The sequence below is a fragment of the Rhamphochromis sp. 'chilingali' genome (genome assembly GCF_963969265.1).
Source record: "Rhamphochromis sp. 'chilingali' genome assembly, chromosome: 17".
NCBI classification, from domain to species: domain Eukaryota; kingdom Metazoa; phylum Chordata; class Actinopteri; order Cichliformes; family Cichlidae; genus Rhamphochromis; species Rhamphochromis sp. 'chilingali'.
Genome location: NC_137944.1, coordinates 29,370,729 through 29,393,151, shown reverse-complemented (window position 1 = coordinate 29,393,151; position 22,423 = coordinate 29,370,729). Strand labels below are relative to the sequence as shown.

The 22,423-nt window shown below is 38.0% G+C and overlaps 1 protein-coding gene across 1 annotated transcript; it reads left to right on the top strand.

Moving 5' to 3' along the window:
- The first annotated feature begins 10,520 nt into the window (after nucleotides 1-10,520).
- Nucleotides 10,521-14,101, top strand: LOC308384584 (uncharacterized protein). Its single transcript, XM_080863122.1, has 6 exons — nucleotides 10,521-10,547; nucleotides 10,655-10,719; nucleotides 11,559-11,681; nucleotides 11,840-11,932; nucleotides 13,398-13,433; nucleotides 13,638-14,101. Exons 2-6 carry the CDS (start codon nucleotides 10,689-10,691, stop codon nucleotides 14,003-14,005), a joined length of 651 nt encoding a protein of 216 aa, XP_080719248.1. The 5' UTR covers nucleotides 10,521-10,547; nucleotides 10,655-10,688; the 3' UTR covers nucleotides 14,006-14,101.
- The last annotated feature ends 8,322 nt before the right edge of the window (nucleotides 14,102-22,423 follow it).

Below are 22,423 nucleotides of genomic sequence, written 5' to 3'. Positions count from 1 at the left end.
TGCGTTGGAGGGTTCTATGACAGGACGCATTGCAGGCTCCAAACCACACAGTGATGCAGCTCGACAGGATGCTCTCGATGGTGCCTCTGTAGAAAGTGTACATGATGGGGGCTGGTGCTCCTGCTCTTCTTAGTTTGCGGAGAAAGAAGAGACGCTGCTGTGATTTCTTGGCCAGTGCTGTGGTGTTGTACGTCCAGGAGAGATAGTTGGTTTTTGTATTATATGATTTATTACATTTTATGTGGAGTGAATAAATAAAAGTATATTTACGGTGGCCCCTAGAGACAAAGCACGTACAAACTCCAAAGCACGTACAAACTCCGGAGCACATACAAATTCCAAAACATGTACAAAAGACAACAGAAGTGCTCCAGGATGCTAGGCGCAGTGTTGAGCTTTCGTTACCTAGTGGCTACACAAGCCAAGAAGTACCAATGATTGGATTTGGTGTGTGGTATTAACAGGTAAATGAACTTTTTTTTTTTTTTTTAATTATTTGAATATATAGGACTGCTTGTGTATAAGTACACAAACAATACACATATGCTTTCAATTGTGTAATTTAAGTGATCTAGGTAGCGCTGTTTTGGAAGTTCAGTTAACTCTAGATGTTTTGGAGTTTGTACATGCTTTGTCTCTGGGTGCCACCGTAAATATTTATATATAAACATATATAAATAAAACTCCTTTTTTACATTAGTAATTCCTGTTGTGCATAATTTTATATTGTTGTTAATAATAAATTAATTAAAGCAACAAAACAACCCGAAGAGCTGGTTGGGAGCCGAAAGAGCCGGCTCTTTTTAGTGAGCCGAGCCGAAAGAGCTGGTTCTCTAAAAAGAGCCGGAAATCCCATCACTAATGTGGACGGAGATATTTTTTTCAAAACTCCACTTGTGGACAGAATGTTTTTTTTATTTTAACTAAAACGGACAATCTCTGTTTTCAAAAATACCCGTGTACGTGTGGACGTAGCCTTAAATAACAGAAAAAACCAACCATCTTTATGGCGTAATTATTTTACATGGTTTTTTTTTTCCTGTGCAATAATATTCAACATTGCTATCAATACATTTTTCAAAAAAATGCCTCTCTGTGCAAAATGGGTTTAAAAACATAACTGTGGGATACTGTTTGTCCGTGATTTGGACAGCCCACGAACTGATGCCAAGAGTGTGCAAAGCAGTAATCAGAGGAAAAGGTATCTATTTTGAAGAATCTAAAATATTAAATGTGTTTTGAGTCATTTCAGACTTTGTTTACTACAGAATTCCATATTTCATTCGTTCATCTACAATGAACATAGGCATGAAAATAAAGAAAAACAATTAAAGGTGAAGGTGTGTCCAAACCTTTGACTGGTAGTGTATGTGTATGATTCCTGATACATCAGAGATAAGAATTAACTGTTTTAGTTTGCTTTTAAAAACACAAATAGCAAATATTAGTTTTGAACTCATCTGAAAAATTTGTTTACAGGCGAATCTCTGGATTACAGAAGAAATGCACTAATGTTGGAGAGCACAAAGACTCACATCCAGTTGATAGTTATCTGTTAAATTAGGGGAAATATGTCTGGGGACATTCTGCAGGTTTTAGATCTCACCCTGGGTCAACACACCTGAATCAAATGATTAGTTCATTACCAGGCCTCTGGAGAACTTCAAGACATTTTGAGGAGGTAATTTAGTCATTTAAATCAGCTGTGTTGGATCAAGGACACATCTAAAACCTGCAGGACACCGGCCCTTCAGGCTGGGAGTTCGACGCCTGTGACATAAATGATGGTGAAAAATTATGTTTTTTTGTTTGTTTTTTTATTAGATTTTTTATTTTTTTTTGATTTGTTGTCTATTAGTCTGATGAATACCATCTGATCCCCTAAAGCGGGTCTCCAACTCCAGTCCGAGCTACTGTCCTGCAGCTTTTAGATTAGGGGTGTCAAACTCCAGTCCTCGAGGGCTGGTGCACTGAAACATTTCCATGTGTCCCTGTTGCAACACACCTGAATACAATTAGTAGGTCTTTAGCAAGACTATAGAAGTTGAATTCATGCTGAGGTGGCAATTTGTCCATTTGATTCATGTTACAGCAGTCAAGAGTGAAGGAACATGGTGCAATAAAAGTACTTTTAGAGCTACATCTTTACATCTCTCAAACTTTACTCAATTCATTCTTCTTGCTTCCTCCACATCCGAGAGAATTAATGTTAAATTCTCTCGCAGCTGCTCTATTCCCATGTTGTTGCAGTATATTAATGACTAACCTCGTATTGTGGATGGATTATCGCAGTTGTTCTCCTGACTAAAGTTTGGTCCGTTTACTGCATTCTGCCATGCAATTCTTTGTCCCTAACCATTGGGAACCCTCATCGAGTGGAAAAAAGTTAGCGTTCATCCTCGAGCTTCACTGTGTTTATATTATGCTAACATAGCTGTGTTGCTAGCGACCACGTAGCACATCAATATATACCAGCTAGTCCAACTTCAGTAACCCTACAAACACTACTGCTGTTTAGTTTTCTGTCTTCATTTATGTTGGAAGTGATAACAGAGCTGTACGTTTTAATTTTTCCAGATAGCTCTCCGTCAGAACATCCCATATCATGTTTAGGTGGAAACTAGCATTTCCTAACTGCATTAAATTTAATAAATTCTGTTTTCATGGATGCCTGGATGTTAAACTCATTTGTTACACCTGGTAAAGCGGCAACACTGATCATTTTATTAAGGATGAAAGAATTTAGACACTTTAACTCTCAGTGATGCCGCAGTGTTCATTTAACTTCTGAACCTGATTTGATAGTAGGGCTGCACGATTTTGCATAAAATGAGGATCACGATTCTCTCACGATTTTCTTTTCCAATATAAATATTTATTGCGCTTATTAACTGCACATCAACTTCGTAACAGTTGAGACTGAACATAAAAACAATAAATAAACATAAAAACAACAAATGTCTCACATTTTGTCGTTGCCGCAAAATGTTGTACTGCTTGAAATTCCGTCTCCACCGTTGCTCGACACTGCGTGTATAGAGCAGGTAGTGCAACAATAGAAAAATAGTTGCGGGACAGCACTGTGTAGCGTTTGTCTAGGGTGTTGATCATTTTCCTAAATCCCTCATTTTGCACAGTGTTGATGGGAGCCATATCTTTGGTCAGGTGATAAGTGATAGCCTCCGTAATTTCTTTGTGCCTGCGGGAGTTCGACGGGTATAGGGAGGCGCTGTATAAGGTTCCCGTTATTGATGTTTGGGTGGTTGACCGGGATGGATTTTCTCCTGTCACTTTCTCATCATCCCTGACGTGCTCGCCGTTGTTTTTCCCCTGCTAATTTTAGCAGCCAGCTTCTGTATCACGTGGTATAAGGCTCTGCCCTTGTCATTTGTTGAGCAGGAAGAGTGAGCGCTTGTTTTCATGCAGATTAGTCCCGGATCAAAATGCGGTACAATCGTCGTCGTCTTTTTTTCTCTTTTTTTCTTTTTTAAATCGTTGTCATTTGGAAATGAGATCGCACATAAGTATGAATTGAGATCGCAATTTTCTAACGATTAATCGTGCAGCCCTAATATTTACATGCTTCCCGCTCCCGTACATTTTTCTTGTAAAACAAAGGGGGCCTAGCAAAAAAAGTTTGGGAACCACTGCTATGGCGAATTCTTTAACTGGTTGAATGACACATAGTTGGACCTCAGGTATCACTGCAGCTCAGTGATACCTGGGATTCTTTCTCTCTATTGTTGTTCAGGTCTTTATTTTACAATATTTTACAATATAAAGTGTTTTGAAGTAACTGTTGTTGTGATTTGGCATTGCATAAATAAAATTGTATTTAATTTAATTAAACTGTTCCAGATTTGGGTCATTTCCCAGGACATAATCCTTTATCTCATTAGGCGCATGCCCCAACATTGCCAGGCATGCATACACGGCTGTGAGGACATAAACTACTAAGTACCAATTTGAGTTACTGGAATTAAATTTTGGCAAATGGGCTAGCCTGCCATTTTTTCACCATGATTTTCATGTTGTCATTGAATTCAGGCCTCTGTGGGTTGATTATTTTCATTTCCATTTAACAATGTCAACCAACGAGGGCGATCGTGGCTCAAGAGTTGGAAGGTTCCCGGTTCGAGCCCCGTCTCCGACAGTCTCAGTCGTTGTGTCCTTGGGCAAGACACTTCACCCGTTGCCTACTGGTGGTGGCGCCAGTGTCCGACAGCCTTGCCTCTGTCAGTGCGCCCCAGGGCAGCTGTGGCTACAATGTAGCTGCCATCACCAGTGTGTGAATGGGTGGATGAGTGAATGTAGTGTAAAGCGATTTGGGGTCCATAGGAACTAAGTAAAGCTCTATACAAATACAGGCAATTTACCATTACCAATGTGGCATCGTTTCATTCTTAACACATTGCCCGAACCATATGACTTTAGATTCCCCGCATGATTTTTTTTTTCCTTCCAGTTGGGATCTGATGTGTTTTCATAGGGTTTTTTTTTTTTTTTCTAGCAGTGTACATCAGTCTTTTTCACTGACTGACACTAGGACTTTGATTTTATGGACGTTTGAATTCTTGTTTGTGTTTTCATCGGTGTTTGATATTTAGGTTTTGTTTGCTTCATTAACTCTTGTTGTATTTTAGTGCAAGTTGGTATTTATAGTCCGGTCAGTGTTTTCTGTCTCATCTTCCATTGTCTTTTCCTTTTTCTATTTTTACTTCCTTCTTGTCTTCCACGATCTCCTTTTGTTTATAAATCGTCCTGTCCTTGCTCTCAGTAACTGTCTCAGCGTCTTTTCACCTTCTCTTGTGTGCTACTTGTTTCTCCCTTGAAGTCTACAGATTTGCTAATCTTTGCTGTTTGGTGCCATTTTGGATTTGCATGAACTGAAATAATTATTATTACATTCTGTTTCCATCCATCCATCCATCTTCATCCGCTTTATCCGGGGCCGGGTCGCGGGGGCAGCAGCCTAAGCAAAGAGGCCCAGACCTCCCTCTCCCCAGCCACCTCCTCCAGCTTATCCGGGGGAATACCAAGGCGTTCCCAGGCCAGCCGAGGAGATATAATCTCTCCAGCGTGTCCTGGGTCTGCCCCGGGGCATGCCTGGAACACCTCACCCAGGAGGCGCCCAGGGGGCATCCTTGTCATTCTGTTTGTTTCTTGGAATCCTTTTTTACAGTAAATATACAGTTCAGGCCATAATTGTTTGGACAACACAGTTTATGTATTTTGGCTCCATATACCGCCACACTAAAATATTAAGATGTGAGCAGAGAAAGCATTGGTTGCTATAATTTCAAAGCTCAATCTTCAGATGATTTCGTCTGCACATTACAAGCACTAGAGGAATTGACAACCCAAATAAGCATCCCTCTCTCCTCCTCTTCTCCTTCTCTCTGGACATCCAATCACCATTGTTGACACACAATAACCTGATGTCCAGCCACACTTTATCATACCTCACTTTTACTCTTCAAAACTCTGTGTTTGTCAATCACTGTAATCTCAATATAATTTCTTTTATTAAATCATACATGTCAAACATTGTCTGAATATTTACTTAGTCATTGTTTTTTTGTTGCAAGAAACTTTATTTTGATTGGTGAAACAGAGCAGCAGTACTGAAGTGTAGTAGAAAGAGTTTACAGACTTTAAGAGGTTTAATATTTTTGGTTAATGTGAGCATGATGAAAACCCTGAAAATGGATTTCAGATCTCATATAACAGTCTACATTACTGTGGAGAAGGAACAATAGAGCTTTACATTTTAGCCAGGATACCTGGATTCAGCCCTAGTGAAGGTCTTAATATTATGTTATTATTATATATTATATTGGATGAAGCACATTTATGCAATCCTCAGTGATGTCTGTATATCCTCTGTGTATATAGCAATGGACTGTGTTCCTGAGTCTGTTCAGGCTTTTTCACTACACAACTGTGTCTGTTTTTAAGTGCTCCAAGTGCTCCAGGGTTATTAAGTGGCTTATCGGTTGTATTTTTATCCTACCTGTTTACTCAAAACCTCCTCCCTGCACAGACTTTATAACCATGTCAACTTTCTTCTCCTTTACTTTTCTCATAACTACTACACAATAGACTCCACTCTCAAAATTAAATGCATCTGTGGGTTGCAATAACCTGCAAGTTTAAGATCTTGAGCTCATCAAAATGAGAATATTTCATTTCTTTTAATTTTCTTTTTTAAAACTGAGTGATCCACTTCCACTATTCAGTAGTTTGGAAACTGAGCAGTAGGCCATTATAACATGAACCTTTAGAGTAAACATAGCAAAGAAGTATGTAAAATCATAAATATCTAAAATTTAGAACAGGAAACTTAGTAAACCGGTTTTACAAATAGGAGACCTGTAGAAATGCTACATATTAGCCTCCTGATCCCAGAAAGAAAGCTTTTTTGTTCTGTTAATTGATATTACAATTATATTTTGAATATTGACTGAATTTTCCATGTGCATATTCTGAATTAGGCCTTCTTTAATTAAAAAAAAAATAAGCTAAGATTTTATAGTTCAGGTATTCTTTGGGTTTCAGGAAGGTTCGTGGGTTAGGGTTTTTAATGTTGTGTGTAACATGTCTTCACAGTCAGCTCTGTGACCTATACCCAAAAAACAAGAAGGTATCCCAGGACAAAAGCTGGAATACTTTGTGCACATACATGTCGTCACTGTTGGTGCTAAAAAGCTCACAGTATGATTCGCTGAGCCCTCAGGTTTCAAGGTAATGTGTGTGCAAAGATTAGTGTGCTAACAGCTGGTGTTGTTTAGACTGTGTTTCTGTTCACTTTGGTGTTATCACATGCTTTATTAATGGGGTCTTTTCCATAAATGTGACCAACACTGATGAAAGGATGAAAAGCTCAAGCATCTATACATCAAATTTTCAACCACTTAACCAGTTCAGGGATGTGAGGGGCTCAAAAAAGGCAGCAGATTATTTTAATTAATTTTAAAATATAAAAGAAAGTGTTGTAATAAAATGAACTCAGACATGTGAGATAGTACAAATGAACGTGGGTTTACTCACCACACATAAATCAGTTCTGTGATCAGATTATTATTAAAACATAGGGAGCAGGAGCAAAAATACAGGAAACAAATGTAACTGTTTAAATAGATATAAATGATAAATTGAAGACAAAAAGATTTAAATTTTGTAACATTCTTCATTAATTTTCAAGTTTTTCAAAGCAAATGTTTTCTGCTGTGTGCAACATGTCTTCATATATCTAACATAACCAACAACAGTAACAACATGATCTAACTCATGTGATTGTTATGAGTTTGGATCCATCTTAGTAAATCAGAGGGACACAAATGGCTTTTACAGCACAGGCTATTCTGACTGGATTAGAACAAGGAAAACTTCCTTGTACACTTTTAATTTGAGCAGAAAGCAAGAAGGCAGTTCTAAACTCTTACCTGTAGCTTGGTCTTGTCTCTAATAAAAAAAATAAATAATAATAATAATAATAATAATGGATTGCATGAACTGGAAACACTTGTGGAAAAAAAAATATTAATTAGGTTTAAAAGAATAACACATAGCATATAAGGTAAGAACTGTCACGGTTCTGGGTCCGTTGGACCCAGTATTTTGAGTTTATTATGTTTTGGTTTAATTTTGCATCATGGATTGTTTTCTTGTTCTCTTGTTGTGCTGGTGTTGATGATGATGATGATTATGATGATGTTTATTATTAGAGTTTCATGTTTCTGTTTATCCATGTTTTAGGAATTGTGGTCTCATGTATTGTTTGAGTTTCATGTATTATTTTCTGTGTCGAGTCTGTGTCTTTGAGTAGTGATTCATGTTTCCTGTTTTATTGTGAAAGTCTTTGTCTTATGTTAGTGTGTGCAGCTTTGTTCCCCCTGTCTCGTTAGCCCTGATCTCTCCCAGCTGTGTCTCCCTCCTGTTGCCCTTTCCCTCATTACTACCCTGTGTATATAAGCCCTGTGTTTTCCCTTGCTCTGTGTCATGTCGTACCCTCAGATTTTGCCTGTGTGTTTTTGTGTCAGTGGTTCATGTTCATTGCCATTGCTCAGTTTATGTTTTGTTTTATGCCAGCAATAAAGCTGAGGTTTTGAGTTACAGTTCAGTGTCTGAGTCCTGCGCTTGGATCCTCCTCTCTGCCTGCCCGCACACAGAGCCCTGACAAGAACATCAATGTGATGATAAAGGAGCAGGAAAGTGAAGAAGAAGATAGAGATTTAGTCCGATCTGAGCGGTCATCAGACAAACTACCACCCGTCACTTACTGAACAAACACTTATAGAGCATAACATTTGATATAAAACAAAATGATCTGAATATGACTAAAGCATCATGGTGGTGGTTAGCACTGTCACCTCACAGAATGACGGCTCTGTTTAATCTTATCTGGAGTCTGGACAGATTGCATCTTCTCTTTGTGCCTGTATGGGATTCCTCCCACAGATTGTTTTAGTTTCTCAAAGTTTCCAGTGTGTGAACCTTTTTCAGTACTCATACTGCTAACTGTGATGACTGTCAGACCAACAGAAAGCATGTTATTTTAGGTAACCACATGTTAAAATATCACACACCTTTGGGGACTGGCTGACTCCAAAGCTCCTTTGTCTGTAACGTTTAGATGGTGGAGAGGCATGCTGGAAAATATATTACTTATATTTCCTGATTAAATGTTGACTACACTACTAATAAGCAGTGCTGGCAAAACTTTGTTGAGCAGATGTTTTGATGAGTAAGTAGTTTATGTTTTTGTGAAGCTCTGAAATATTGTTATACTTTGAAAATGTGCACCCCTACTGTAATATGTGTGTGCAATTCATCCAGCAGCTCATCCTTTGGAAATGATTGTTTAATGTGGAATTCTATAAATGACTGTGCTTGTTTGCTACAGTGACCCATCCAGTGTGTGAAGGCCTGTGGTTAATAGACTTCTCTCTTTTGTTACATGCTTATACACATTACAGTTGTCTTTATTTCACTTTAGTAAGGTTAAATCTGAAAATCTGGTGATTTAGCATGAACTTAATTAAATATAAGCTGTCTTCCTCTGACGTCTGACTGTGGTTGCTGTCCATGGTGCTGATCAAAAGCTGGGTGTGTGTGTGTGTGTGTGTGTGTGTGTGTGTGTGTGTGTGTGTGTGTGTGTGTGTGTGTGTGTGTGTGTGTGTGTGACTGACTTTGGGCACTCATATTGAAGTACAAAGATGTTATATAACATATCCAGTGAAAAAGATTCATAAGTGTGAATTGTCTGATGAAAAATATGTTGTTGAATTTCCAGAGAATTCCAAAGACATATGGAAAATCTACCAGAGGAGAGCAAAACATCCAAAAAGGTTTAAATTTCAGGTCAAATTTATTAAAATAAATCAAATTATTACTTAAAATAATGAATTGATCGAATCTTCTAGAAATGAAAACTATTATTTGCTAGCGTTGTTGTCTCACAGCAACAAGGTTCTCTGTCCAGTCTTTAATACAGCTGTGGTCCTCAACAGCTGTAAATGTTCATCTACCTGTATAAAACTACACTGTTGTGTTACTGAAAGCTTACATGTCCACTTTATGTCTTCTCTTAACGTTTATCGAGTGAAACTGACTCTCAACATGCAGAGTGAGTTTGCATAAGTTTTCTTAAAGATATGCTGGATGTGGTGTGATAAAGATGAAAATAATACTACTTAAAACTACCATGTTTCTCTTGTGCCTTTGTCAGGTTCATGTGTCATACCCTGTGTTTCCTGTTTTATTGTGATAGTCTCTTGTCCTAAGTGCATCATGTTCAGTTTTGCTTCCACTTGTGTCATTAAGTGCATTCAGTTCAGCTGTTTCTCCACAGGTATCTCCACTTTGCCCATTTCCTTCTTATGTATTTATATAACCTTAGCATTAGGTTTCCTAGTTCCTAACTGTAATAAAGTGCTTTCATGTTATGTCTCCTGCATCCTGCACTTTGGCACATGAGACGTTGGTGTAATACAGCTGTGGAAAGCATGTAGAACTGTGACAAATATACATGAAGTAACAGATACATGTTCTTGTATCTGCACTCAACTACAGTGTATGTTACAACCATCTATTAAATACTTACTGCCAATAAAGCCATTTTCTACATGCAAAACTGAAAAGACTAATATTGATGCAGTCCAGAACCGCAATATTTCATCCCTGCTTTACTGGCCAGTTTCTCTGTCTGGAACTCAAAGTCCTACTTAATACTTTTTTTTGAGGCAGTAACCCCCCTTGCCGTTCCAACAGAGGGCAGCATGTCCACATCTATGAAAATAAAACCAATCTTTAAATCAAATAAATGAAAACACAGGAAACCATCATCTGTGACCTCAGTTCAAGTCAAAAGAAATTATTTGTTAATCTGAATAAAATGAGAAATCAAAATGCAGGACCCAGGCTGTAGTAAAAAGCCTGCTCATCTCCACATTTCCACAGGAAGTGTTGTAAGTGTTGCAATTCTCTTTTCTTCTTCTTCTTTTTTTTCCTGAAAGCCCAAACCAGTGAGGTGCAGAGGACATTCAGTATGTGTCTTGATGCTCACAAGGTTATTTGATGTTCTGACTCTGCAAACTGAATCAGTAAAGATACAGGAGAAATAACACCAGGCTGTTGTATTTTTGTGATTCAGAGATAGTGACTAAGTCTGAAGTCAGGATCTCAGCATGACGAGCCGTCCACAGAGCTACATAGAAGGTAAGAACATTAAATCTGGTGGTAAATCAGTTAATCAGATCCGAGTGGTCCTTTCATATAAATTGAACCCAAACTGGAGACTAAGTATGTTTTAATACATTAACATGCAACTGAGTAAGAGACGCAAAGAAACCTTCATGAAGGTTTATGAAAGAACAAAAAAAGAGTCATATTTCCTGTTGGTCTAATGTAGCTGTGGTTCTCTGCACTAGAGTTGTGGTATATGCACCTAACTGTATTACAATGTATGTCAACCATGAATTAAATATCTATAAATACTAATAGGATCTGGCCATTCATACTAATAATACATTTACAAAATATAAATTCATACCTTGTATACATATTACTACAGGCTGGAGGAAAAAATATGTAGCCTGTACTTATTTTCAGGGTAAACTGACACTTTAAGGTGAAGTATTGCCAGAAATAATAGATAAACACACAGTTAAAGACATCAAATGATTTCAAGGTGCTTAAGGAGGGGGACAGGATGTGTGATGTGACTGCTATGAGCACATTGTCATTTACTGAACTGTGGTTTTCCTGTCCTTGTAAGAAAGATTATTTAAGCAATTTTTAAATCACATTAGAAACTTTGTGTAAAACTGAAATCCAAATATATTACAGAATACAGACAGATATATTGATGTGACGTCAGTGGAGCTGTTTGGAGTCTGGCGGGATCATGTGTCACAGTTGTGTTTTTATATAATTATTCTTTTGTACAGCACTTTGGTTCATTGTGGTTATTTAGTACTTTACAAAAAAGCTGGTATAATAGTTGGTTATTGTTTTGTCTAACTTCTGCACATCTATTTCCTCTAAATCTTCATCAGGTGAAGATCCTGACTCTCAACATGCAAAATCAAAAAGAGGGTCAAAGGTCACAACAGAGAAAGTTGCCCTGCTGGTTCTCGGTTCCCTCCTGGCAGTTGCTTTCATTGTGATTTATCGTCTCTGTGAGTGTCGTTTCACTTCAACAGAATGACCTGATTTACTGTAGATTTAATGATGATGAAAGTTTCAGTTGGTTGAGCTGTTTTAGTCCAGCTGATGTGTTTTACTCTTTCTTAGCAGAGTTGTCGACTAACATGAACTTTTGATTTCCTTTAATCAGCTTTTGAACACATTAGAACAAAGGAAATGCTAAAAAATCTGCAAGGTCTCAAAAAGGAGTGTGAACGTGTCATCAAAAATCAAAATCTCACAGGTAAGCAGAGAGACTAGGACTCTCTTAACTCTGTTAAGAGTTCTCTCAGCTGGATGTTAATCCAGCCTTGCTTAAAGAAGTCCAGACGCTGTTCTTTCCAAGCTCCTTGGACAACTGATACAGTTGTTACTGTTATGCAAGGCTGGAACTTGGTACTTACAATAGGCAGCATCTGAGGAGTGTTAGAAAACAGTGATAAAGGTCTCCAGGAAGGGAAGAGGAAAGGAATGTACCGCCCATTCATTTTTACTGTGACTTATGAGCACATAACTTTCTTCCTTAAGCCTGAACTACCAAACATTCAGTATTGTTGCCTCTAAATCTGGACTACCTATAATCATACACAAATAAATTTATATACATAAATAAATGTGTCTAAGTGACTTTACTCCAATAGAGGTATTTTTCAGCCAAGCGGTCAGAGTATACAAAGGAACTCACGGTGACTGCAAAGCGATTTAATGTTCTAACTAAAGCCTGTAGAGTCTAACATATAGCATAAAGCTTCTGCTTTTACACAGGTGATCCCACGTGTTGATGATCAAATATTCAGGTGCATTTGATTCTTGGAAGGATATGATATTGAAAAAGACAATCACCCATTGTATGTATAAATATGTCAACTCGTATTTAAATTATAAATATCGTGCCAGCCTTGTTGATATAAGTTTTCTTGTGTATTGTGTGGAATATGTGATGAGGAGAATTAGGTAAATATGTGGGATTAATAAGATGTTGAGCAGGGGTAGGAGTTAATAAGTATGTGCATACTTCTTCCTACTCCTTTTCAGACCAAACAACTGTTATCTCATGTCAGACGAATGTGTTTTATTTTATTATATTTTTCTTGTTTGTCTGTACAAATACGTGTGTGTGTGTGTGTGTGTGTGTGTGTATATCTACACATATATTCATATTCGTAAATGAAAATACATGTAGATGAGTATATATTGGTTTTTTTGTTTGTTTTATTATGTCTGAAATAAATAAAGATACAAATACAAATACAAATTAGCACCTCCTGCCTCTCACACTCTTGATTCTTAAACGAATAATAACGACTTGTTAATCTTTCTTTTATTATTGAAGATTATTTTTATATGTGCTGTGTATGTCAGGGGGAGATTTCTACAGCACTCTGCACTTGTTCACATTATGTTCTGTAAAGTCAATTTAAAATGAACTGTGGGTGGAAATATAAATGGGAACCCCCTTAGGAGACAGGCTTGACCTGCTTCTTTCAGGCTCCCTGACCGGTGACTTGCTACACTTTGACTTTCACAATTTGCAAGATTAAGAAAAGAGAGACGGTGTGTCATTGTAAAACAGGCCAGACTGCCAATATTGTTCTTCTGCAACAGAAAAACAAACCAGCCCATCCCCTCTCTGACCACCTTTGGACTTTGTGTTTGAACATTTTCATCATGACATTTGACCATTTTTTTTCGTCTGGTTTCCTCCTCAGTTACTTTTCTGTGCATCCACCAAGTGTCCAGCTGCGGTAAGGATTGATCTTGCTTTTATTTCAGGTGTCAGTGTCTGGTGAACGAAATAAGCAGTTAAATTGCAAAGTGCACATTATTTTTTTTTTATCTACAAGAAAATCTGTAATAAATTACGAAAAAATAACAACATGGTGAGTGTTGGCAGCATTTCGGTTTGATATTAATTGTGCCGTCTCATACATTTAATGTGTTTCTTACAGATTCTAGCTGCACAAACAATCCTGTGTTTACTCCACCTGCACTGATAGTGAAGTATGGTGACCCAGCCAATGCTACATGTGTTGTATGTGAGGTGGGATGCCATGGAAATCTTTCTGGTTTGGAGCACGCTGTGGGAAAAGTCACAGAATATATAACCACCTTGTTCTGGACAGTTGACAAACTGACTGAATGGGAAACATATGTCATGTGCTATTATAACACTGATGCTGGTGATCAGTGTTATAATAGCACTCCCAGTATAAATGTGTATCGTAAGTATGTTCATGTGACACTTGCTGGTGAGTTTTATATTTATAATCGGAATTTGATTTCTGTTGTATGTGTAAATATAAAGTCATTCTGCTGATGTTTTCAAGCCTCTAGCTTACATGTTGTTCTTTACATTTTTGTTTCTTTCCCTGTCGACTCAGAGTCTCCAGAAAGTGCCTCCATCAGCTTTGTAAACCACACTGAGATGATGTTTGAGAATCAGCAGTACACCCTGCAGTGTAGTGTACAGAACGTAGCTCCTGTTCAAAGCCTCACTGTGACCTTCTACAGAGGAAACACAGCACTGGGTCACCTACAGTCCAACAGTGAACAGAAGAAACCCGTGAATGAAACCTTCACTCTGAACATCACCCCCAGTAGAGAAGATGATGGAGCCCAGTACTGGTGTGAAACCAAGCTGGAGCTGAGACCAGCTGGACCACAGCCCCCTCCAATGGTGACATCAGAAAGTGTCAATGTTACAGCCTACTGTGAGCATAAAAGAATGAACATTTCTTTTAGATTATATTTGTGTTATTTTTGTTTTTTGCTTTTATTAAAAAAAAGACACGGTGGCACGGTGGTTAGCACTGTTGCCGCACAGCAAGAAGGTCCTGAGTTCAATTCCACCATCAGGCCGGGGTCTTTCTGTGTGGAGTTTGCATGTTCTCCCCGTGTTTGCGTGGGTTCTCTCCGGGTACTCCGGCTTCCTCCCACCGTCCAAAGACATGCAGCTTGTGGGGATAGGTTAATTGGATAATTCAAATTGCCACTAGGTGTGAATGTGCGAGTGAATCTGAGTGTGAATGGTTGTCTGTCCCTATGTGTTAGCCCTGCGACAGACTGGCGACCTGTCCAGGGTGTACCCCGCCTTTCGCCCTATGACAGCTGGGATAGGCTCCAGCGCCCCCCGCGACCCTGAAAAGGATAAGCGGTAGCGAATGGATGGATGGATGGATAAAAAAAGACATTTCCATCATAAAGCCTTGTCCTGTGTTTGGTTTTGCTTCAGGACACTTGCTTCAGTTCCCTCGCCTCACCGTCATTCAGTTCAGTTGGTTTTATCTCTATATTCAGTTCCTCTGGAAATATTGCTGTTAATAATTCATGTGTTTTATATTATATACAGTCAGACTTCATTGAAACAGTAAGATTGATCTTATTCACTCTTTGGGGATCCTGTTCTAACTCCTGTCCCTGCTAGGATCTCCTTCCTCTATGATGGGTCATCAGATACTTTTTCTTACTGTGGACCCATTGTCATTTTTTTATAGTATAGTATTTTATAGTAGTAAATAAAGAGAACTTTTCTGTCATTTAGTTGTTTTTCTTTCACTTAATTACTTTGCGAAAGCATGAACAGCCATAAGAGAAGTTCGTGCTGTAACACTTAAGAAACAGTTAAAAGTCCAAAATGTTTCTCTCCTTGCATTCAACAGCTGTCAAACCTTTTTGTAAACCTCAAAGTCTTTTTCATGTTTATTCGCATTTCTGCTCTTATTCACAAACACTTTGTTATTTGACCTCCATCAGTTTGCACTTCTAGTACATATATATTCTACACAAATGTTTATCAGTTGAAGAATCAGACTCCCTTTAAACATTATATTTGTACTAAATGTGTATGTAAATATGGTGTCTGTATATTTAATGCCTATATTTGTGACTGTGTTTCTGTTGTAGTTTATTCCTGTATGAATATTAAATACTTGACTGAAAGTATTAAAAATGTATTTGCATTGCTTTACAGAAAAAGGGAAAAATCGTAGGACTGTGGGGGAAAGAGTGATTACCTCAGTTAAACAACTCGTGTAATTATATTAGGTTCATCTTTAAGGAACTCTGCATGTCTCCAAATAGCTTTGAATGTCTTTGAAATGAGAATAATACAAATAGAAAAAGAAAAAAAGTGGACACATGCAGACAAAGTAAAGAGATGAATATTCAGTAAGCTATAAAGATTCAAAGGTCTCTCAGTTTTTCTCAAATGTGTGTGAGGACTGCTTGTTTGTACAAACAGGAGACATGCAGAGTTCCTTAAAGATGATTCCTTAAAGAAGATTAAAGACTTTCATTAGATCTGCAGTTTACTGGTTCTCTAAGTACCACCCAGGAAGACATGAAATAGCTTTAGCTGAGAACTCCTCAACCAAACAACCTCAAACACAACGCTTCACTTCCTGTGGTTTCCAGCATTGCTCTTACTTTAGCATCAGATTAAGAGTTATTGAGAAATGTTAAAAGAACACAAGAAAACCTCTGAGTAAATGTTTGATTTTGTTTTTAATATTTTTATGATCCACTTTGTGATTTTGATCCTGAAAGCTCCTGTATATTTATATTTTACCTTTACCTTTTGCTTGAAGTGAGATGAAACTCCTTTAAAGATACTTTCTCAGCTTCCTTTTTTCTGGCCTTTTTCTGGCTTTATAAAATAGGCGAAGCGAAGAGTGACAGGAAAGTGGAGGGAGAGAGAGGGTAAGACATGTGGCAAGGCCTGTGATGAGCAGACGATTGGCAGCTCATTCCAGTGAGCTAAACCAGCATCCACTTAAATGAAAATTAGACACCAGTATATCTCGATGCTATACACACACACACACACACACACACACACACACACACACACACACACACACACACACACACACACACACATATATATATATATGTATATATATATATATATATATATATATATATATATATATATATATATATATATATATATATATATATATATATATATATATATATATGTGTGTTTATAATTACATGTAGACAATATCAATATCAATTTTATTTCCATCATTTTAACACTGACAGTCTACGACACCACTATAAGTTTGTTAGTAAACAAATGCACATCTTTCTTTCCCTTTTACGGGAACGCTGTCCATTGAATAAAATTCTGTCCATGTAATTTCTCTTTAACTTAATAAGGATATTTATTACCTTCTATTACCTTATTATACTTTAGATTAAAAAAAACTTTCTGTTTTTTCAGTACTACTTTTAATGTTTGAAGCCGATTGGCAAATTGCTCCCTTCTTCTGGGTTCTTCCTTGTAGAGTCTTTATTGATTGTTGGGGCTGTTTTTGTGAAATGCTGCCATATAAATAAAACTAAATGGAATTTAACTGATCTATTTGGTGCACACATTAACTGTAAAAATGCTATATACAGTAACATACAGCAAGATTTTTGGAGAGATTCAAATTAATTCATCCCCCCCCCCCCCCCCCCCTTTTTTTTTCATTGATTCACTCTCATTTTTTGTTTCCAAAGTCAGCGCTCTGTGTGACTTAAGAACATGTTTTTATTTTTAAGTAAAAAATACAAAATAGATTTATCTGATGGCTGTTTGCTTCCTGATCGATACTGAGTGCTGTTCAAAGTTCATCCTCCTGTTAAATAAAACCTCGTCTGTACCTACCAGACACATCTGTCGTGGACGGCTGAGTCCTTGAAATATTGACTTGAGAGAAAGTGGGATTAGCCACTGGAGAAGCTCTTTCTACAACACAAAACATGAAACCAGACTCTTAGTTAGTTAGAAATTCTTGTCTGTTGATAAATTTTATTTTAAAAATTCCCTACAAGGTTGTACTTAAAAAATAAAACAAGAAAACCACAAGAAACTGCTATTTTGAGTTTTTTTTCTGAGAAATCTTATTACTTATTAGAAAGATGAATATACAGACTCACCATTGGTCTCCCTCTTTGCTTTTATAAACCTCACATTAGAATAAAGCACTTCTTCTTCAGGCATTTTAATGCTTTGTGCTACCATCAGTGAGACTGAAAGAGAAGTTACACAACACGCAGACAACATGAAAAACAACTTCCTGTAAAACGGAAGAAAGGGGAGGGCTTTATAAACCACAACTCCACAATATCTGACTTTTTCAATCTCATGTCATTTTCAAAAGAAATGTTTCACATCCATTTTTTGTGTGGATAAAATAAATAAATAATAAATATATAAAAAACGAAGAGGTAATTGAGATGACCAGACCGAATAACTGTTCGTAAGCACAAAGAAGTTGTAAATAATTCTCTTCATCTGTAATGAATCAGTGTGCAATGCTTTCCTTTAAAAGTTAAGATCTTAAAATGTCGAAATGTCTTTTGTTATGACCTAAGATAATCTGTTGCCTCGAAGGTGTGTGTGTGTGTTGGTGGAGCTGCTGATTGGTTTGTAAAAGTTCCTGTGGCTGGATTGGATAATTGAATGGACCTGAGCATCTTAAACTCCAGCTGACAGCCACCTCTGTCCACTCCTTGTCGCGTCTACAAAGAACAAAGAACCAAGCAGTTGCAAGTAGCACCAAGTAGTTGTATGAGAAGCCTGAACAGAAGTCCATTAGGGAATTTTGTGAGCTAAGTTGTGTTTCTGATATGCTGTTAGTTAAGAGTGTTTTGTAGAGAAATGTAAATACTTATAAACTGCATATATTGAGCACTGCAGCAGTAGCAGGAGTGAGACGAGTGTTTGTGTTGAAATCCATTTTGGTTATTGGTTAGAAACATTGGTTCAATAATTGTTTTTTGTTTTCCTTTTATTGTCGCTTAGAGAACAGTAGGGATCACTGGATACTTTTATTTGTTGACATGGCACTGCTAACCTCCAAAGCAGATAAACTGCTGCTTAGCATCTTCAGCTGTTCTGTGTTGCTAGCCTTTTCTGGGAGTGGCAGGAGTGAGGAGTTGTGCGTCATGTTATGTCGAGGGTACCCCTAGACCACTAGGCAAAGTAACACTTTCCTGTTCTAGGCAAACAGATAATTTGTTATTACATAAAATAAGCTGTAAAATCTTTTAATTCTTTTTATTTAGCAAGTGTAACTCGTGGCAAAACCTGCAACAGACAGCCCATCATGTCCATTTCAGGCTTTGCCTCTCCAAAGCACGAAAAGCACACACATGCAGAAGTTGCAGTAACAACAGATACAGATATTTTATTTCAAGGCAACATAAAAATAATCACCGGAAAGTGATTAAACAGACATTATTAACACATTTACATATTAGCATCTACAGCACCTGGGAATGTACTTCATATGTTTTTTTTTTTATTCACTAGCAAATTCTTGGCTTTAAATATTCTCTCCCCCTGCTGGTAATGAAACTTCTGCATGCATATCCTTTCACATTTTGGGAAGGCAAAGCATTTTGAGCACACCCCACCTCCATTTTTGACCTATTTTTGATGGTTTGAGGTCAACAAGTCATTTATAGCAGCTTAAATTCCTGCCATAATTTTTTAAGTACCACAAATCACTTTTGGCAAGCGATCACTTTTTGGCACTGGCACATGAAACAAGCATTCCTCAAGCTGCTGGGTAAGGTGCTCGTAGCTTTGCTCATTTGTGTCAGGGAAAAAAGTCCCTCGCATGAGTGCGGCTTGAACCGTGGTGTCCCAAGTGCACTGTCTCTCGATGAGGACGTGGTCCTCTGCGACCAACCCAAATGCATCAGTGGCATCATCATCATCATTGTTGTCATCGGCACCATCGGCAGTGTCGCCAACAACATCAGCAGGAGTAGGACCGAGGACCGAGGACACAAAACGTGTGTCGGAAGGTGCAGCAAGTACATATGTAGGGGTTGTACTGTGCTGTACTGTCCCACGTGTGCAAGCTGGGTCTAGGCAGGTAAGCATTGTAAGTTGGTGTGTAGGTAGGTGGATAGAGAGCAAGTGGTTTCAGGGACACAGAAGAAAAAGAAGAACAAGAACAAGAACCTCATGGTGGGTCAGAATGACTCTTCTGTTTTGTTGCAGGTCAGACTGACCCATCTTAAAATTAAATAATCTAAATTAAGTACAAGAGCAAAACAAAGAGTCAAGGCCGCAATCAGTTGCAAAAGCACTAGAGTCTAAATGAATGTTGTCTCTGTTGTCATGAGTAAATGGACACTCGCCCTGCAACGCCTCTGTGTGTGTATCGGGCACTTGTCACCGTTTTATTTTCTGGAAGGCACCATGTGGTTCACTTGAGTGCTGAACTCAGTCCTGTTGCGTCTCCAAAGACAACATCCCACCCCCAACAAAACTCACACCCAAACACCCAAATAGTGATAACACTTATACACCCACCCAAATCCATCAAGTGAATGCTGGTGTGATACACTTTTAAGCTTGCAACCACGCAATTTAAACAGAGCTTTAAAGTCAACATTTGGCATTACAGTCTTTGTTCTTCAACAAAGGCTGAACTCTCGTGAAACGCTTTCATGTTATTTCTTTAAGTAGTCTCCAGGACCAGTTCTCCAGGCTTCTTAAATGACATTCAAAGCGCTTCTTTATATGTTTGCTGTCATCTGTTACTTTAAATAAATTTGGTGATTTGCAGTACAAAATGTATAAATGGTCAAACTGACTGTAAAGTTTCATCCATTTATTTTACATTTTCAAAAGTTTTTATATTTTAACAGGTGAAAATATTTAATAATGAAATGTGTTAAAAGAATGTGAAACTATAAAAGTCAAAGTTTTTGTGAACAAAGCGCCATCTGTAGATGACACTCTGCAATTGCATTAAAGTGACGTATGTGCCGTGGAAAGTGCATACCAGTGGCAATTCTAGGTGGCTGTATCTGTGAACAGTAAACATTTTTCTTTTTAAAGAAAAGAATTCAAAGTGCCAAAAAAAGACGTGTTATCACCCCGGGATCATGATATATGTGTTGTGCAGTGATAGTGCAGCAGAAAATGTTAGCGGTAAAATCGTGTGGATACAAGTACCAAATCAATTTTTACAACCATTCATCATACTCTTTTCATGAAATCCATTAGTCAGGCTAAATTTAAAAAATGGCAACCATTTTCAAGATGGCCACCAACCGGTAAGAACATTTAGAGACAAATTCAACAAGACTGGGCTTTGTGAGTTTCTTCATGCTTAGTCTTGTAAAAGTTGAGTTTAGAAGTCTAAAAGTGTGTGAGTATAGGGGTGGGATTTAATAAGTTTTCTTCGTCCCACTCCTTTTTCAGGCAAGTTTTGTTTTTTGTTTTGTGTATTTTATGTTCAATATAGGTATTTGTTGTGCCTGAAAATGAATAAATAAATGAATGAATGAATGAATAAAAGTAATCAAAAGCTATATAAAGGTACTTTTGACTTTTTGTTATGTAGATGACCTTCCTGATGCAACCCTACCATGTATCCGGCTTTGGTATCACCACAAGGATGCCACCAGCTTGTGATAACCCTATGATACCCGTCTCTCTTTGTATGTCATTTGCTGTTCCCATTAAGTCCAATCCCTGCCTTTATGAATTCTCGGCAGAGCTGAAGATTTGGCTCCCACATAGCCACGGGCCAATAATAACCAACATATGAAATTATCTGGGAGGCTAGTATAACGTCCTCAGCCTAGGGGTAATTTGGGCATAACAAGAAATGTGACCGGAAGAGAGGACGCTCTGCTTATTCCTAAATAAAAACCAGTTAAACTAATCAATTAATCAATCAATATTTATTTCTATAGCACATTTAAAAAGGACAGTGTCCATGCAAGTGCTTCATATAAGGTAGCAAAGCAGATTACAACAAAAGGCAACAATAACAGTTTAAAACAATTACAGTGACAGTTAAACAGCACAAATGCAGACCAGGTGGAAGTCTGAACTAATTTGCTTCAAAGGCAAGATGGAACAAGTGAGGTTTAAGTGTGATTTGAACGATTGAATGGATTCTGACATGCGGACATTTATAGGAAGATTATTCCAGAGTTTAGGTGCGGCAATTGCAAAAGCTCGGTCCCCTCTAGTCTTTCGTCGGGGCCTTTGTTACACCAAGAGCAGTTGGTTAGAGGATCTGAGCGCTCTCTTGGGGCTATACACGTCAAGAAGGTCTGTTAGGTAACTGGGTGCCAAGTTATTTAAAATTTTAAAAGTATACAAAAGGATTTTGTATAGGGAACTGAGGACACTTGTTTGTCTAATTTGAGAGAGCTGTCAAGGACAACTTCAAGATTTCTAACGGTATAAGAGAGATGGCTGGCATAGGACCCCAGTGTATCAGTTAAACCCTTTTTCAGTACAAGCTTCAATGCATGAGAACGCTTCATTGGGCCATCGCTAGGTCTCATCTTAGAACCAGAAACACAACTCGATTTATATTCAATAACGCAATGTTTGGCTAAGATTTTCACACAGAAACACTAAAAGCAATGAGCAGAACCACAGGCTGTTTATTGGGTGGTGAAGCCCAGGACAGAGGGGCGAGGTGGCTGTCATCTGGTAGTTCACAGCTTGCTGTCCAACCAATTATCTAATCCTGGAACAGGAATAAATTCAACCCAACCACTCAGCAAGCCTTTGACTCGATCAAGACACACAAGGAGGGAACAGAGAGAAAAACCCACAACCATCCTCTGGTCGGAGGAGGCGGACATATGAACACACATGACCAACATGATGTTAGGACACCAGATGCAGTTGTACTGCGGGCCACCGTACATTTGACAGCCCTGCTCTAGGTATAAAACAAACACCCATCCATTATAT

Excerpts from the sequence above, each read along its gene's own strand:
- LOC308384584 (XM_080863122.1), top strand. The coding sequence starts at position 10,689 with ATGACGAGCCGTCCACAGAGCTACATAGAAG. Across the intron at positions 10,720-11,558 it reads TCCACAGAGCTACATAGAAG|GTGAAGATCCTGACTCTCAA; the intron begins GTAAGAACATTA and ends AATCTTCATCAG. Across the intron at positions 11,933-13,397 it reads CAAAAATCAAAATCTCACAG|TTACTTTTCTGTGCATCCAC; the intron begins GTAAGCAGAGAG and ends TTTCCTCCTCAG.